This window comes from Akebia trifoliata, chromosome 6, assembly GCF_017979445.1.
Source record: "Akebia trifoliata isolate Shusen 1 chromosome 6, ASM1797944v1, whole genome shotgun sequence".
NCBI lineage: Eukaryota > Viridiplantae > Streptophyta > Magnoliopsida > Ranunculales > Lardizabalaceae > Akebia > Akebia trifoliata.
The window spans coordinates 23,384,236-23,402,437 of NC_141380.1; the positions used below are offsets into that span (position 1 = coordinate 23,384,236).

The 18,202-nt window shown below is 34.0% G+C and overlaps 1 protein-coding gene across 1 annotated transcript; it reads left to right on the plus strand.

The window, feature by feature from the left end:
- Positions 1-307: 307 nt before the first annotated feature.
- Positions 308-4,955, plus strand: LOC147400439 (F-box/LRR-repeat protein At4g14103-like). Its single transcript, XM_086446134.1, has 4 exons — positions 308-454; positions 3,099-4,068; positions 4,235-4,390; positions 4,487-4,955. The coding sequence occupies exons 2-4, from the start codon at positions 3,124-3,126 to the stop codon at positions 4,757-4,759; spliced, it is 1,374 nt and encodes a 457-aa protein (XP_086302260.1). The 5' UTR covers positions 308-454; positions 3,099-3,123; the 3' UTR covers positions 4,760-4,955.
- The last annotated feature ends 13,247 nt before the right edge of the window (positions 4,956-18,202 follow it).

Genomic DNA, 18,202 nt, shown 5'->3' on the forward strand with positions numbered 1-18,202 from the left:
TGAGCATCAAGAATTCAATTATGTTTGCCTGACTTGCCATTACATAGACACTGATTGGAGATTGAATAAGAAAATCATATCTTTTGAATTAATTCGAAACTCACGTTCTAGAAAAATTTTGAGTGAATTTATCAAATCTAAAGTGTTAAATTAAAATCTTGATAAAAAATTCATTTTAATGCGTTAAATGATTATTGATAAATGTGTGAGGCCCTAATTTTTTATACCGAAATACCTTCGGATTCCAATTTCCAATAACGTGTGCACTCGGGGGCCACGTTAACAAAATCCTTCTATCAAAGTAAACGAGACAGGAAGAATGTCAAGTCATAACCTTTTTTTTTCCCCTTTTTCTTTCTCCCTCCCCTATTCTCTCTCTCTCTCTCTCTCTCTCTCTCTCTCACAGTCGCACGCATGCACATACAGAGTTCCCTCTCATCCCTTCCAAATGGAGGTATGCAGAAGATCTCTAGTTATTCGATTTCATTTCTGTTTTGTAATTTTTTTTAATTTTTTTAATTTTTTTTTAAATTCTGTCTTCTAATTTTATCTTTAATAGATGCCCTGTTCCTCAACAGTGATTATAAATCTAAAATTTTATTTTTAAGTTACTAAAAAAGTTGAGGGGGGGCTCTGCGCCTGAAATAAACCCAAGGCAAACATCAATATTGATGTTTGAAGTCGAATCAAACTGGGGAATCCTTTTTTACTTATTAACTGTATAAGATACAAAGATCGATGTTTGAAGTCGAATCAAACTGGGAATCCTTTTTTACTTATTAACTGTATGAGATACAAATATCGATGTTTCAAGTCGAATCAAACTTGGAATCCTTTTTTACTTATTAACTGTATAAGATACAAATATCAATGTTTGAAGTCGAATCAAACTGGGAATCCTTTTTACTTATTAACTGTACAAGATACAATTATACAACCCTAAACCTTATAAAATCATAAATCCCTGAAAGAATTCGTATTTTATCTTAAAGAGTAAGGACGAAAAATCCCAGAAGGAATTCGTAATTTGTAAGTTTTTTTCTTATTTCTTAATATTTTTCTTTCTGTGATTTTCTTAAGAGTAATCTTTTTATTCATATTTTTGAAGTTATATTTTATAATTGTGATAGCGTGGCCATTCTGTCATGTTGACTGAATAAGAATTCCTTTTAGAGGTCATGCTTCAAGGCGTAGATCCTTTTAGAGGTCATGATCCAAGTTTTCTGATCCGAACCCGAAAAATACCTGAACCTTACGTGGTTCGGTTTGGTTACAGTTTCTATGACCTAGAACTGGCCCGAACTCATCATTGATCCATAAAATACCTTACACCCGTGTTCATACCCGACACCCATAAAATATTTAGATTTTTAAGTTAAAAATATTTAGAAATATCTTATATATTTTGCATATACTCTATCTTTTATAAATTTTTTCTAATGCAGGAAGATTTATATATTTATAAATTTCAACTTTAATATAGATTTAAATTTTAAAATTAAATTAAATTATGTAAATAAATCAAATTTTAAGTTAAATTTTTTTAATTTTTAACATATGCCCAAACCCAAACTTGTACCCGTAAAATACCCAAAAAATCAGGTTTGGGTAGGGTACGCGTATACCCTTTTGATCTTTACCCATACATGAAAATTAATGGAATCATTCTGGTTTCGTGTATACCTGACTTGCACCCGAAAAATCTGGCCGGGTTCAGTTTTGGGTACTCGAATGTACACCCCTAGTTAGATGTCCCATGATTTGAGTCAGATCTGAGCCGGATCTAGATCCATCTATATGATTTGAATTATACATTGCTCTGAAATAATATTTTTAGATTTTTCAAAATATCTTTCTCCACTACTTTAATTTAATATAACATAAATACTTATAAAATAAAATGATTATAATGGTAAAATATAATAGTATAGAAATTAACAAACAAATATGGTAGAAAAAAAAAAAAAATTAAACTATTCGAAATTATTTGTCCTGGTCAAACTCGAATCAAGCAGTTCGGTCTAGATTTGGATTCGAATCCAAACAAAGAAATTTAGATCTGAATATGGACTAACACAAATCCAAGTAGAGTCCAACCCATTTTAAGCCTTAAATCAAGGAGCCCCCAAATCTAAAATTAAAATCCAACGACACAATTTTTTTTTAATCTTTTAAAATTTTGTGCTCCACACCACATCCTTGTGATATCTGATTATCTGGTTGGATTCACATGAATTGGGTCAAGAAATATTCCTTACAAAAAGTGTTTCAACACTTACAAATTAAGGTCTAAGCCAAAATATGATCAGTTGCAAGTATGCAAATCTCAAAATTTTAACAATAAAAAAAGAAATCTTTCAATTTTAATTTTAAATTTGGGAGTTTGTTGGACAGGTAGCTGTGCATTTTCATAGCCTTGGATCAAGCCTAAAAAGAATATATTTTTTCTTAATTTTTTTAATAAATGTGATTTAGGACACTAAATAGATGGCTGATAAGTTATTTTACTAATATAACAATCCACATGATTTTAAATCTTTCACATTAGCCTCATTTTTTGATATTTTATTAAAGGTCTACAAAGAGAGAATTTTTTGCTCACAACCAAGTAATTTTGTAAATTGACAATGCCCTCAATACACGTGAGCAGGGGCGGAGCCAGGATTTTTCCCATGTGGGGGCAATTAAGTGTGAAAAAATATTTGTGAGTTCAACTAAGAGATGTTTTTTCTTTGTGGGGGCAACTAAGGGTAGAAAAAACAATTGTGGAGGCAATCCACTGCTATTAATGTCCCAATAACTCATAAATTCTTTGATATTGACAATTCTAGACTTGCCCCCAATGTAAATCCACCCTGCACGTGGATTCGTGTGATCGGTTGATCCGAGATTCTATAGAAACCCCAGATTGGAATTTTCTTTTGGTTGAGTGAAAAAAATTTCATCTACCACATGTATTAGAATGGCATAACAAAACATTGAATATAGAAGCTGCCAAATATTTTAATTCTGCATTCTAAAGTTGTGTGTGTGTTTACGTTTTTTTTTTTTTTCCTAAATATAAGTTATTTTTTGATGAATAATTTTTCCTTTTCTAGGAAACCACTGGATGTGAAAAGGAAAATGTTTCCAAAAGGAGCATGCAAGTGGAGGAGAGGAGTAGATAGGATTAGTGAGTTACCTGATTCCCTTCTTCATGACATCCTCTCTCTACTTCCAACAGAGCAAGCTGTTACTACAAGTATTTTATCAACAAGATGGAGATACTTGTGGACTTCAATGCCTGTTCTCGATTTTTTACATAGGAGTAACTTGGTGATTTGGGACCACAACCCTGATCTCCATTACAAATATTATCCCAACCCAATATCTCCGACGAAGTTCATAAATTTTGTGGATAAAGTTTTACGACACCATGACATGAACATACAGAAATTCAGCCTCGATTTTGAAGACGTAGTTGATGAATCCATTTTTATTGGATGGGTCTTGAAACTTATAAGACATAAGGTTCGGGAGCTTACACTCATTGTGGATGTAAAACAACCCTTTGTATGTCCCCGGGATCTTTTAAATTGCGAATCACTAGTGAAGTTGAAACTAGAAATGGGAAATTGTGTTCTCAAGCTTCCAGCTGACTCCACTTGTTTTCCGCATCTCAAAGTCCTTCATCTTAAATCGGTGTATTACAACTCAACCGAACAACTTTTTTCCAACTTCCCAGTCCTTGAAGAGTTGATATTAGATATATGTCAATGGAAGGATATGAACATTTCAGGACGTGCACTAAAGAGATTAACAATTCAAGAACACGTAGAAGGGGAGGATCTTGGTTTAAGAGATTGTGTACTCAAGATCGATGCACCGAACCTCGTAGATCTGAATTATTTGTGTAATTTACCAAAAGATTTTATTCCATGCAACTTTCCATCATTAACTAATGCTTGTATTTGTTTTGCAACTGAAAGTTGGGGAAGGAATTCTGAAGAACTAGGATATTGTGCAAGAAAGTTTCTTGGAAGCCTCTCTAATATTCAATCTTTAGATATATGGGGTGAAAGCTTCGAGGTATGCTTGCTTCCTTATTATATTATTGATCTTATTTAGTTAATCACTACTAGTAATATTGAAGGCATCTATCGAAAACTTGACTTCAATATGCAGATACTGATGTTTTGTTTCTCTGAAGTTTTATCTGACTCAATGTTAATGTTTTATTGTGCCCTGTGACAAGATTTTCTCCAATGCGAAAGATCTCTTCACCCATCTTCCTGCATTTAATAATTTGACCCATTTAAATGTGAATACGGGCCTTCGTTTTCCAAATGGAAGAGCTCTGATGGAATTACTCCATGTCTCACCTAATCTAGATTCTCTTGTACTTCTTGATGTAAGTCATTATGCCACTTAACATTTCCATTTTGCGTCATTGATCGATCTTTTGTTGCAATTATAGCTAAAGTTTTATATTTTGATTTTCATTCAGGATTTTGAGGTTCAGAAAGAATGTTGGGAATATGAAAAGGTGCCTCAATGTTTGTTGTTACACCTCAAGACAGTTCAATTTATGAATTTTGGTGGGAAGGAAACCGGGTTCTATGCTTTAAAATACTTCTTGAAGAATGCCAAGGTTTTGAAGATGATGACTGTAACTTGTTGTAGTCATTTATCAACAAATCTAAAGAAGAAACTGAAGATTTCAAAACAGATACTAATGCTTCCAAGAGGCTCGACCAACAGCATAATTCAGTTCAACTAATGCATTTTATAGAGTGTTTTAAGATCCAACTTTTGGAGTTATAAAACATACCCGATTTAAAGATTTTGTAATGGAAACCTTACATATATTTGATGTCCTGACTTGATTGAGTATAACCAAAAACATACACAATGCCATTTTTTCCTAAGAGGCCATCCATTGAATGGAACTCCATATATTCTTGTTCATAAATAGTTCAATCCAATTGTTTCGTTTGAGTAAAAAACTTGCCTTTTTTTTTTTGTTTCATTTGTTATATAATGCTTTAGGGGTTGAAAGTCGTCACCTACTTCAAAATGTGTTTGATTCATTTTTACATTATTTTAAGTAACAGACAAACAAGAGATATTGGAGGAAATTGAACCAAATAGCCATGGGTGTTTAATTATCTTGAAGAAGTAATGCTAGTCAATTAACCAAGCATGGGACATTTACAAGGTGCATTATCTTGTTATGTTTTATTAGTTATTTTACAAAGATAGGAGGAAAAATGCAGATTTCCTGGTTATTAGTTTCAATAATACATTTTTTTTTCCTAGAGATACATTTTTGAGAATCCTTACATCTCAACAGTCATGCTGATGGAGGGCCTCTCTAAGTGAAAACTTTAAAATTTGAAAAGAAAATTCAACAGGCCAAGCCACACAAATTTTAGAAACCAGATTTTGACATTGCAGGGCCATTGAAATTTTTTAGAACCATCGAATTTCTCTCATCCTCCTTAATTTGATGATTTCGGCCCATCGAAAAAAAAAAAAAAAAACTGACAATGAAAATTTTGATGCTTTGGTCTTTCGAATTTATGAAATACGACAGTCTTGGGCCGTTGAATATGGGCTTCTTTCATGTATTGCCTAAACTGCTATTATTGGGACTGGAAATTGGAATGTATGGGCATGTTCATAAAACCCTGTTGGAAAAAGCGCAAATCCAATGGTCAAAAATCACTAGTGTATCTGGTTTCAATTGGCCAAGTAAAGCTCATTAAATAATAGACTTACCATCAATCCCACACAAGGGAGAAGCATCACTGCCTTTTAATAACACCAATTCCATTCTTCCTATTTATATATCTTTTTTTTTTTTTCTAGGATGATTTAGACATACCCTTCCATGTTGGTAAAGAATGGTACTACAGTGACATCCTACAACACTTTCTATAGCATTGTTTGTGCATAGAACCATTGATTTTCCTTGAATGTACAACACTTATATCTCGAGGAAAAACATATATGGTTCTGTCCAAACCCTCACCTCATCGCATGCAGGGGGAATTTAGTATTCTCTTTGATAAATATTTGAAACACCCCCATTATTCAAATTGATGACATGACACCTAGTGATTCTAGTATCAATTATAATAAAAATGACCTAAACATCCTCATCTTCAACCTACAACCAAAAATCCTACATTTTCTTCTCGCATATATGTCTTCTTCAAGTTCTTCAGCCTCTAATGTACATTATTTCAATTTCAATCTATCATATTCAACCCCAGCATGATCCATGTAGGGGTCCTTTTTTCTGAGCAACCTTCTTGCACCTCGAGTTGCAGCTTTAATACTGGATCCTCCTTCTGCAAAGTTTGTGCACCGATGTTGTATCTATCAAAAATCATCTGACACTCAGGTTTATATCTCACTTGGTGAATATGGTGTCTTCCTTGTCATCTTTCTCCCCCATTTGTAGGTGGATTTCCTTTCACCAATCACATAATCTACTCCCTTATTCATGGGATATGGAAATATTCCATCCTAATGGCATAAAATGTGTCAAATTTTATGTTAAATCCAAATTTACCAAGTTTGGATCCTTAGAGTAAGGATAAAAAAAAATGGGTCGAATATGGTTTGATGTCTCTATCGATAGCTAATTTCGTTTTCCTTCCTCGAGATGTGAAAAATAAAAGATGACAAATGATTTAATTGATTTTGATGAAAATGATGGTGGTACAATTCTCAATATATGCACTAGAGAGAGTTCTCTTTTGATTAACATTCCGATTTTTTGAAGATGACGATGTGAAATTTTCTTCTCTTCAAGTTTTATCGACTGAGAATGATGATCTTGTATTTTGAGAACACTTCAAGCTAGATCTTCTATGGATGTTAGAGTCCAAGTGTTGCAGATCTTTGATGCTTCTCTAGATGAAGGCTTGTGAGCTTCTTCTTCTTTGGAAATGAAAATTCTCTTTGAGAGAAAATGATCTGTTTATTTTCTTTGGACAAAAATGATTTAATTTCTTTTCATTTAGAGAAATGATCTAAGCTTTTTTGAATGCCTAGACTTTCATATTTATAAAATTAGGTAAGGGTGATTTTTCAATTATACCCCCAACTTAAAGGGTTTAAGTAAATTGGTCTAAAAGTCAAAATTGTTTCTTTCCAATTTAGGTAATTATTGAAATGTCTTAATGACACTGGTCTAATCTTTCTGATTATTGGGCTAAAAGATCAAGATGTTAAGCGATTTGAACAACCCATTTGGTGGGTTTTCAAGGTTTGATCACAAATAACCTTAACTTATGGGTATGTGGGCCCTGGATCTAATATTGATCACTTTGACAAATTAGGAACTTTGAATTGTATATGTGAAAACCCAGTCCAAACCTATAAAAAGGCCATTTTCAGAAAATGAGCCCAAAATGGAGGTCGGGATCCATTAGTTAATTAGGGCCCTTTTCTGTTATTTATGAATTAATTAAAAAGTTATTTGTAATTTTCAAGGAATTTAGGGAGTAATGTAAATTTTTTCTTCCTATGTCTCTTGAGGAGGATAGGGATCCTATATATACGCCTAGACCGGAATGATACATTGATTTTAAAGTTATATTTTTTAGGGTTTTCAAAATATCATTTTCTACAACTTTAATATAACATGAATTTTTATAAAATAAATGGATTATAATGGTAAAATAATATAGCAATTAACAACGAAGTAAAAGACAAAAATGTTGAGTGGTTTGAAATTATTCAGCCCAACCTGATTCAAGCAAAATCGTTTGGGTTGGATTCATATTCCAATTAAGTGTAGTCAACAGGATCTACATATGATTTATCTAGAAGGATCCGAGTCGTATTTGAATATGGATTGGAATCTAGAAAAAAAAAATCAGATTTGAATATGGATATACTTAGATCTAGCCTAGGTCCGACCCATTTCAAGCCCTACCCATTCCATGAATATTGGATTCAGTAACGCCATTGTAAATGGGGAAGTATTCTAATGTAGGAAGGACTCTTGGATTAGGTCAACCAGTGCAAAATCAACGGTCAACCTTTTTTTTGTTTGGCTCGGAAAGGGATGGATTGGGTCAAAGCTTTTTCATTCAAGAGGTACCATGGGCTTAGCCTATCTGAACCCCACTCGGCTCAGCCTCAAAGTCTTCGTAGGATTTTGACATGTGTAGTAAAACTTAGGGTGCTGAACATTTCCCATTATGGGTCCCGTTCAGCACCCTAAGCTTTACCACACACTTTAACAAATGTGTTTTGTCTTACATAGGTTAGAAGTTTTGGAATGGGCTGATTTTTGGTGAGGATGATCTCTGTGGTGAGGAGATCATCCTCACCAAAAATCAGCTCATTCTAAAACTTTTAACCCCATCAAAAATAGTTTACAAAAAATGGATGGTCCACGATTTTTCAACGTATAAACATGGGGTTAAACGTTTCGGAATGGGCTGATTTTTGGGGAGAATGATCTTCTAATCATAGAGATCATCCTCACCAAAAATCAGCCCATTCCAAAACTTCTAACCCATGTAGGACAAAAAATGTTTGTTAAAGTGTGTGGTAAAACTTAGGGTGCTGAACATTTCCCATTATATAATCCACTAAGTAGAAAATCATTTATTTTTCCACTCAAAATTCTCTCTTTCACGACTCGCAAAATTGTGGTGTTATTTGAAATGAAGATTGGGAAGTAGATACAATATAAAGAAGAATAATGATGAATGCATGCGGTAATGGTACATGATTGACTTAGCAAGGGCATAGAACCAAACATCTTTTTTCAGTGTATCCCGATGAAAGTAATCTATGGTTTTGTATTTTTTTCTCGTCAGCCGCGCACTTAACTGCATACTAAGTAAGGGTGCACATGATTCGAATTGATTCGGATATGTGATAAAATCGAAACCGAACCAAACATGATCGGTTCTACAAATTTAGAATCGAACCAATCCAAACCAACTTTGGTTTAGATTGGTTCGGATTGATAAAGACCCTAGTAAAAGGAATTTAGATTAAATCAAGGAATTACCAGCTAATAAGCAAATAAGATTTGATGAAACTCTCGACCATAGAATCGAGAGGGATCGATCAATCTTTGCTTAATTGATGAACCAGAGAACAACGGGTGGTCGTTGTTAAAGGCACCCCAGTTCTTAAGGGCACCCACACCATATACCTATCTTTTTGTCGTATAGGGGTTAAAAGTTTAGAGTTACTATTGCCACATCAACTTATACTAATACCACACCAATTCCCATATAAATCCCAACTAGCTTGCACACGGTTAGTGTGGCGTTAATAAAAATTGGTGTGGCAATAGCAACTATGTAAAAGTTTCTATTTGATTTTTTTTGTGAGGATGATCTCTACTTCTTTATATAGTATTAATTTCATTCTGAAATTCTTAACTCCATCAAAATAATTTGAAGAAGCGTGGACTGTTCATTTCTTTGTAAACTACTTTTGATGGGATTAAAAGTTTCGAAATGAGCTGATATTTGGCGAGACCATAAAAAATCATTCTGAAACTGCTAACCCATATAAGACCATAAAAAAAACTTTGGGTATGGTAGGAGTGTCCTAGCTAAATTGCTAGGCACCCCTAACGACAACCATAACGGGTTGGGTGAGAATCAGATGAAGAATATATATGTATCCTGATATTCATATCTGATTTGTTATTCAATTTTGTTAAAGATATCCATATCCTTATCCAATTATTTACCCGACTTTTTAAAGGACACACATATTTAATTCGAACCTAAATTTCAAGCGGATATCTAATCTATATATATATATATATATATATATTCCTCATTGTGAAGATGATGGAGGAACTCTAACTTTGGTTTATGTGTATACTTAAGTTTGAATTTACTATTTTAAACTCAGATAAATTGATATTCAGATCAGATATGATGCATGTCGGTGTCCAACCTTAAAAAAATTCAGATTAAATAATTTTTGTTAGTTTCACCTGAGTTTGTAATCAAATAAATAAAAAAAGTGTACCCGTACCATGAATAACTCAAGTTGGATGAGTTGGGTAAACAGGCATTATCTAATTCATTATGAATCCTACTAGGAACTCATTGAGACTGAGTTCAATCTTACGAGATGTCATCCCTTGAAAAATGAGTGTAAATAAATTTTTATAAATATTTAAATTTGAAATAAAATAAGCTTGATTTATAGAAGTTCTATCATAAAATATAATTTTTTTTATATTATTAGAAATTTATGATCGATATAAGAAAACATTAAAGTCGATGGGCTCAGGCAAGTTGCCAAGTTTTAATAAACTTGATTAACATTTTCAAAATATTTGATGAATCCTCTCCTATCAATGTGATGATGAACCTCACTAGATATGCTTTCTACAATCTTGATGACTCACCCAATCTGAGTATCTGATTTGGTCTTCGAAGAACCATCATTTAATGGACCGACTTCAAAATGGTTTTGCATTTAAAACTCCATTTACAGCATCAAAGCCCTTTAACTAATTGGATTGTGACCTGCATTTTGGAGACCCCTACATTGCTATTGGTCCACATGTGTTGAAGGCATCTGGAATTTACAATACTCACGCGGACCACACATGTTGAAGGGCTACATCAAAGCTTTATATTTGAGTTTTCAGTTCGATTTCAGGATAAAAAAAGAGAGAGCGACTACTGGCACCCTAACTTTTACAAATTCGTTGATTATTAAGGTGACAAATTCACTGGGAAAACATGTTTTGGAAATTAAAATGAAGAATGTATGAAAACCAGAATTTGAACATATACGCTGGACACATTTTGGGGAAAATCCTCATATAAAATCTTAAATAGAAAATACAGAAATCTAACAAAAAAAGGAGAGTTTCTATTGACACCCCCAATTTTACTTCTTCTCAACCATTTACTTATTTTTTCAGGTGAATCTCCATTTCATGTGCTGAATATGACAATTCCGAATTCAATACACTATTCATTTTAATTCCCAAAACATGCATTCGTCATTTTTATAACCTATGAACTCATGACTTCGCCACTTTTAATATCTATGAATTTGTATATAGACCAATGAATTCATTGATTATAAAAGTGACGAATTCACTCGAAATGCATGTTTCGGAAATTAAAATGAACAGTGTACCAAAATCAGAATTTGGACATAAGTTTTGAGAAAAATTCACATTTTCTATATTTTTAATGGGTCCTATCCCTTGACTCCTAAGAATGACTTGTGAAAAAAACACATGATCCTAGCCTTTTAAATGCAAAATCCTGGTACCTACTATAAGTATTTTTTGATATTTGTGTTATCAAGATACTCATAAATCTCAATCATTAAATTTTGTATTTAAAGGATTAGGATTATGTGTTTTTTTCGTGAGTCATTTTACAGATCCCAACCCTTTTTAATTACAGCACCATAAGTTAAAGTTGGGATGCCAATTTTGTAAAATTCATAGTTTAATTTTCATATAATATTTCATTAATTTATTGTTGAGAATAAGTTTTGAACTTAAGACCTCTTGAGTGTTTTATTGTAAAAAATAGTACTTTCCCTTTTTGGTGAAATATAAAAGAACTCTTTTCTTTTTCCTTTTTTGTTTTACTTTACTTTATTGGTTTTGAAAGTTGTAAAAACATCTCTTCTTTCTTTAGTTCCACATCGGGTAAATACAAGGAAAGTTCTCAACTTATTTATGATCCCTCTCTCTTTAATGCTTGAGTGTGAGAGAGATAGAGACTGGGCCTCGCGCCCACATGGGGGCCCAAGGCACTGTGGGACTGCAGCCTGAAACCGACTGCACTGAGGATTCAATCCTAAGGAGGCGAAATTGGTTTTAAGGACATCGATTTCTCCGTGCCTCAGTCACCGATAAATTCTTCCAATTTTCTCGAATTATTTACATTATAATATTGCTTATAATTCATTGTTTCAACAAACCAGAATCAAAATAATATCCAACAGCCAATAGCAACTCTCTAAACAAATGGTGAAGACATTTCAAAAGAGAAGAAATTACATTAATACCTTCATCGAATTACTCTCCACAACCCATCAAACAAGAAACTCACTTCTTCTTCTCAAAAAATTGACTTGATTGAATAATTGTAACTATTCCTTCATGAATGCCAAGAGCCCAACTATTATTTACGTATTTTCTCTATATTGTTGTTCATACATAGATCAAACTCATTTGTAGGTCTCAAGGGCTATGGGACTCAACACTATAGAGAGAGCCACGATCATTCTTCTTCTCCAAACAAGGTTTGACAACTATTAATGTAATCATTATGAGTAAAATGCTTGGTTTGTCATTTAATTTGCTATATAAGTAGCAAATGCATGAGGGGATTGAAGTCCATCATCCTGCTCTTTCCTTCCTCTATTAACAATCTTCAGCTCTCTATATGGAAGTTTGGAAAAAAAATTCTTTTACTGCAAAAGAATTATTCCATTCTTTACAAAATTTCCGAAGTTTAAAGAATTTTTTGTTTGCTTGGAACAGTGCCTTTATTTCATTTGCTCTATATTTTTTTTTTTCTTTTACAATCAGAAACTTGCATCCTCTTCGATAATGCATTCAGGTGACAAGAAGTCTCAAATTATAATGATTAAGTCGGGATTGTAAATCAGCATAATTATAGAGTCTAAAACAAAGATTGTATTACTACACTTACATTCTTTTATGGGGCTTATATGATATTGAAAACATATATCAAATGGGATATTGGGAGATTGGTTGTGGGGTTTTTAAAGGTTTTGATCAAAATCAATTATACCTGTCAATGAAACATGTGTGAAGAAAATGATCTTAAAATTGGGTCTAAGCTCCATGTATGTTCCTTTGAGATGTGTTTATCCTAATAAATTTTCTAGTAGAAATGACGTTTAAGCACATCGTGACATTCCCGTTTGTAGTTTTTGTTGAAGGAAATGTACCACTTACAGTTTGTAAGATAATCAACTTCTTTATTTCATTGAATCAAATTCGCAAGCTCCGATACCCGGTTTTATTCCAAGGGTCTCAACCTCTAAAACTATTTGTCGTTATCTATGTGATCATGTATCTGAGTTTGAGATTCATCATCTGCAGTCACAATGAACGACTGTGAATTCATATGTTTCTTCCATTAAGGAAGGAAAGAGCAAATGGTTTCGGTTTGTTTCAACCTTCACTGGGAGTTTAAAACGGTTGGCCTTTCATGAATTATCTATTTAATGAGCCTTTATTTACTAAGCCCCATTAGACCAGACACTATACATATCCCCCTGCCTATTCATAAAAGCATTAAACCGAAGTCAAGATAAGAGTTTGTTAATATTGGTTCAAGCTCCTTCATTTGGTTCAATATGTCAATTAGTTATGGTAAGCCTACAATCTCATGATATGTTGAGCCTAAGTCTATATTAGTCATACTTCTAACTGTAATGATTAGCAAAAAAGGAGGTACTGTAAATCAAGCCACACGTTCACGTTGGTCGAGCTCGAAGCTAAGCTTGATGGGGGGTGTGAGGGGGGCAGCGACCCCTGAATTTTTTTTTTCAAAGGTATTTTCATAATTTCACTAATATTATGTAAAAAACCTAGTTAAGTTTTCTGGGGTATTTATATTTCATGTTTTTGGTGAAAGATTGTAATCTATAATTGCTAGTTTTCTCTTCATAGTGGAACACGATTTTGGAGAAATGTTATAATCTGTAACTGCAAGTTTTCTCTTCATAGTGGAATCAGTGTGACCTGTAGATGTACCTCAATCTTGAAGGAATTACATAAAAATTTTCTGCTTCTTTGTGTGATTTCATCTTGTTTTGTGTTTATTGTTCAAATCGCTTTTTTGGTTCGATTGCACTTAGTTTCTTAACACTATCATGATTTAAGTAATAGAAAGAGAATATATATATATAAGAAAAAGGTTACCAGAGCCGAAACAATGAAAATGTTATACGTGTATTCTGTTTAACTAGAGGTTAACCTACACTAATATAATAAATCGTGGGTCTTCAAAGATTTATTTTCTTTTAGTAACTGCTTCCTAAAAAAGAGGGAGAGAAATAGAATTCGAAAAAAACTATCTTCTAAAGAAAAAAAAAGTTTCCTCTTTGTGATTTCTCTCCTTAACGTTGGATCTCCCTCTCTACTCTTATATAGCAATCTTTTCCTTTTCTTCCTAAATAAAACCTTAGGAAAATATGAAAATCTAAATCTCATTTTATTTCTGTCTCACCATCAATTACTAAGAAAAACTAGTTTACTGTTTTTTTACCTTTTTACACAACCATGAAAAATCTCAACATAAGAGGGGCGGCGAGCCAATTGAAGTCAACTTTTCACTATCTTAAAATATGTTGTGGCCAATGGTGTTATGTATTTTCATTTTTCCCATTTTTATGATCAAAATGATTAGTCATGGTTCAAAGTATAGTTTATTCTCATAATTTATCATCCAAAGATATCTTGTTCTCAAGCTGATGGGAATGTTATGTTATGGATTTGTCTTGGATTTCAATTGACCAAAAGAATTCCAAGATTGGAACTTCAAACCATTTTTTACAGATAAGATTTTGTGAGTTCGGTTCTAATTAATTATAGGCCACGTGTCATTTTCTCCTTGATTCAGACCAAGGTGTGGGGGTGCCGTCAATTTGAATAGATAGGGTGTAGACACCCTAATTTGAACGGGCCCTTACTTGAAAGGGTTTAAAAATAGTATTTTTTCAATAAACTTGGCCAACGGGCCACAAAAGCCTGAATCGTTAAAATATGACATTTTTATCAAATCGAAGCCCCTAAGACCCCTTGAGAGTCTAACGGGCCCACATGGAAAGATCCGACATGTTCCCATCTACCCCGCTCCATTCAAAATATCGATTTTACAACGAAATTGGCCAACGGGCTCTAGGGCCTAAATGACTAAAAATGGTAATCTGATTGAACCAAGGCCCCTAAGACCTCCCAATGGTCTAGGAGACCTACAAAAGGGTTGTGACCCACCTACACGCGTCCAACCTCACCTCCTTTATATCCAAGAAAAATCAAACGCTCGATGAAATTATCCAACGGGCCTAAAAGGCTCTATTCGCCAACACATGGCATTTTAATCAATTTAATAATTTCTAAAAATCCTAAAAAGATAAAAAATGGAAAAATGTGAGACTTGGGATACCTACCTTTCATCTACCTTCCACCGTTCCACCTCCGAATCCGCAAACACCTTAAAAACTCCAAAGCCCACAAACCCTAAATCTTTTTCCAAATTTCCCATCTTAACCCCAACCTAAAATTAATCCCATGTTACCTAAACCATAGAATGAACCCACCTTCAAAAATCCCATTCAAATCAAACCCCATCCAAGCTAAAATAACCTACAACCCTCTAAACGCCCAAGCCTAATATATCAAAGATCAACAAACCACTATCCTTACCCAATTCATTATCCAACCCACAACCCTAACCCATTAACCCTTACTTACATCAACCAATCACCCTTTCTACATCAAAAAATGAACATGTCATCACCACCCTTCACCTCCCTCATCTAATCACCTACCCCCATCACCATTCTCTAAATAATCCATCTAACCCACATCACTTCCTTCCAAAATTACCTCAACCCATACCCTACCCTACCCTAACCTAACCTATCCCCATTCTCTAACCAACCACATCACAACCCATACTCAACACACCTAACATATCATTATTCTCTAATATCAACAACTACCCACATCTATACCCATCATTTTCCTTAAAATACTCCAATGAAATCATTTCAACCCATACCCCCTTCATCATCAACTAACCAACCCATACTCTTCTCTCTAATCAAACAACCACCATCAACCAATCAACCAATCTCATCACCTCATTCTCTCATCACATACGCTACATGGCATCATCCCCTTCCTCATCCCAAAAATCAAACTTCCAACCTCTTACACAACCCATTCTCCTAAATCCAAACACCTTACATCTTCAACCAACCTAACACTCTTTCTCCAAACAACCCTCTTACACCCCCCACTCCCCCCATCAACCATCACTCATCTCATCCTACCAAACACTTTACCCAAATGGATTTGGGTAGGATCCAAACCTCACCCACTTTTATCCTTTACACAAATACCTTCACTGTCATTCTAAATTTCATAACTTCCACCTCTAAAACCTATGCCATTATCTCTCCTTTCAAACTTCCACCCCATTATACCCCCAAACCTCCCCTAAAAAATTATAAATACATCTCCCCTCCTTCCAAAAATGGTTACCAAGTCTTACTAGAAAAAAAAAGAAATATAATCTCAATCTCTCCTCTACTCTACTACTCTCACAATAACCTTAAAAAATATATACATACTCTCTCATAGCCTATTAAGAACTCAAGAGGAGTCAAGAAGAAGAAAAAGAAGAAGAAAATAAGATCAAGAATACAAGGTGGGTACAATAAGAATAACCCCCTTCTCTTTTACACCCTCTCCTCATCCTTCTTCTATTATCCCCCTCCTCTTCATTTTATTTTAGAAGACTTAGCATGAATGAACCTCAAGGCTAAATGTCTAAAAGGGTCATTTCCATCAATGAAATGACCTTATGATCAAGCCAAAAGTAACCCTTATCTAGGGTACAAATGCACGACACGTGACATGTTATTTTTTAATTTTTTAAATCAAAATGACCGAGTTCTTTGAGGTTACCGCCACTTAGCGGGAAGAAAATGGTGCCTAACACCTTCCCTTTTCTCCAACCGAGCCGTTTACCTCAAATCCTTAGGTTCGATTAGTTCCTTATCCATCGCGAGTCACTAATGCCAAAAATGTCACTTTTTTTGGAAAATGTACATCGGGTGACCATTTACACCCATTTACAACATGAATGGTGGCGGCTCCAAACCTTAGTAGATGTGGCTATCGTAATGACGAAAATCACGTATCTACAACTAACGACTCCGCTGGGGACATGGCTCATCCTTCGTGACAACTCGGTTATCTTTGGAAAAGAAAAAAAAATTGTTTACTAACATCGTTGTTTGTTGTTTGCTTCTTATTTTCTATTTTTCAAATGTCCAAAATGTAATATTTACTTACTTTTGTTATTTTATTACATATTTATAAGGGGTCAATGAAAAATAATGAATAAAAATGCACATGTGCACTCGCGAGCATAGCCTCACATCCGAGCCATCCCACCCTCAATATACATAGCCCCGATGCTTAGTAGTTCTACGGCTTGAAATCGTTATTTCAAGTGTCGGGAATGAATACATCAAACCCGATCACCAACTAACGACGTGTGTATTTCGATATACATCGAGGTTTGAAGATTGGATAGCCGTGAAGCCACCTATTAAACTCATGCATGTGCCCGACTAGATGGTTAGGACATAAATTTAATGTTACATCGACTCCCAAAGTAATGTTGTATGCAATTATTATGGTCGGGCATCGAAGCCCAAGTTGTAAGCCCAATGGGGCACCCCTAGTTCACTAGGTAGACTTTTCCAATTTATTCTATCCTCCCTTAGGTAAAAGTGAGTGTAGACACCCCATTTTTGCACTCGCCTGATTAATTAACTCGTCAACCCGATTGCAACGGTTCCCAATGATGGATGTTTATTCCATTGCTTTATTTTGTTACCAGATATGTTTCAGAAATCCGGATGAGGTATCTCGAACTAACAAAACCTTAGAAACTACACTACGCTAGGAAAATATGATCCTAGAAACATAGAAATCATCATCTTGCAGACAAAAAGAAGCTTTACGATAAAAATCACTAAAAAATGACCAAATTACCAAAATACCCCTAACCTTAAAATATCCTTAGAGCCTACGTTACGCTTAGGAAAACTCATTCAAACACATAAAATAACAAATCGAAACCAAATAAATCATTTTGCCAATTTTCACAGAATTCGATAAAATCACGAGAATACCCCTCATAAAGTTCATGACAATTTCATACAAAAAACTTCATAAGTGACAAAAACCAACATTCCCATTGAATTCCTTATGAAAAACTGATTCCAAAACAACCTGGAATATTGAAAAACGACTTAAAATGTAAAAAATCCTCTCCGATGGCAAAACGATAATTTTACAATTTTAATAATTAAAAATTTTGAAATTAATAAATAAACCATTAAATAATGTAAAGTGAAACATTAATAAAATTAATTTAAAATTTTGACCAAAAAAATCGATCAATCA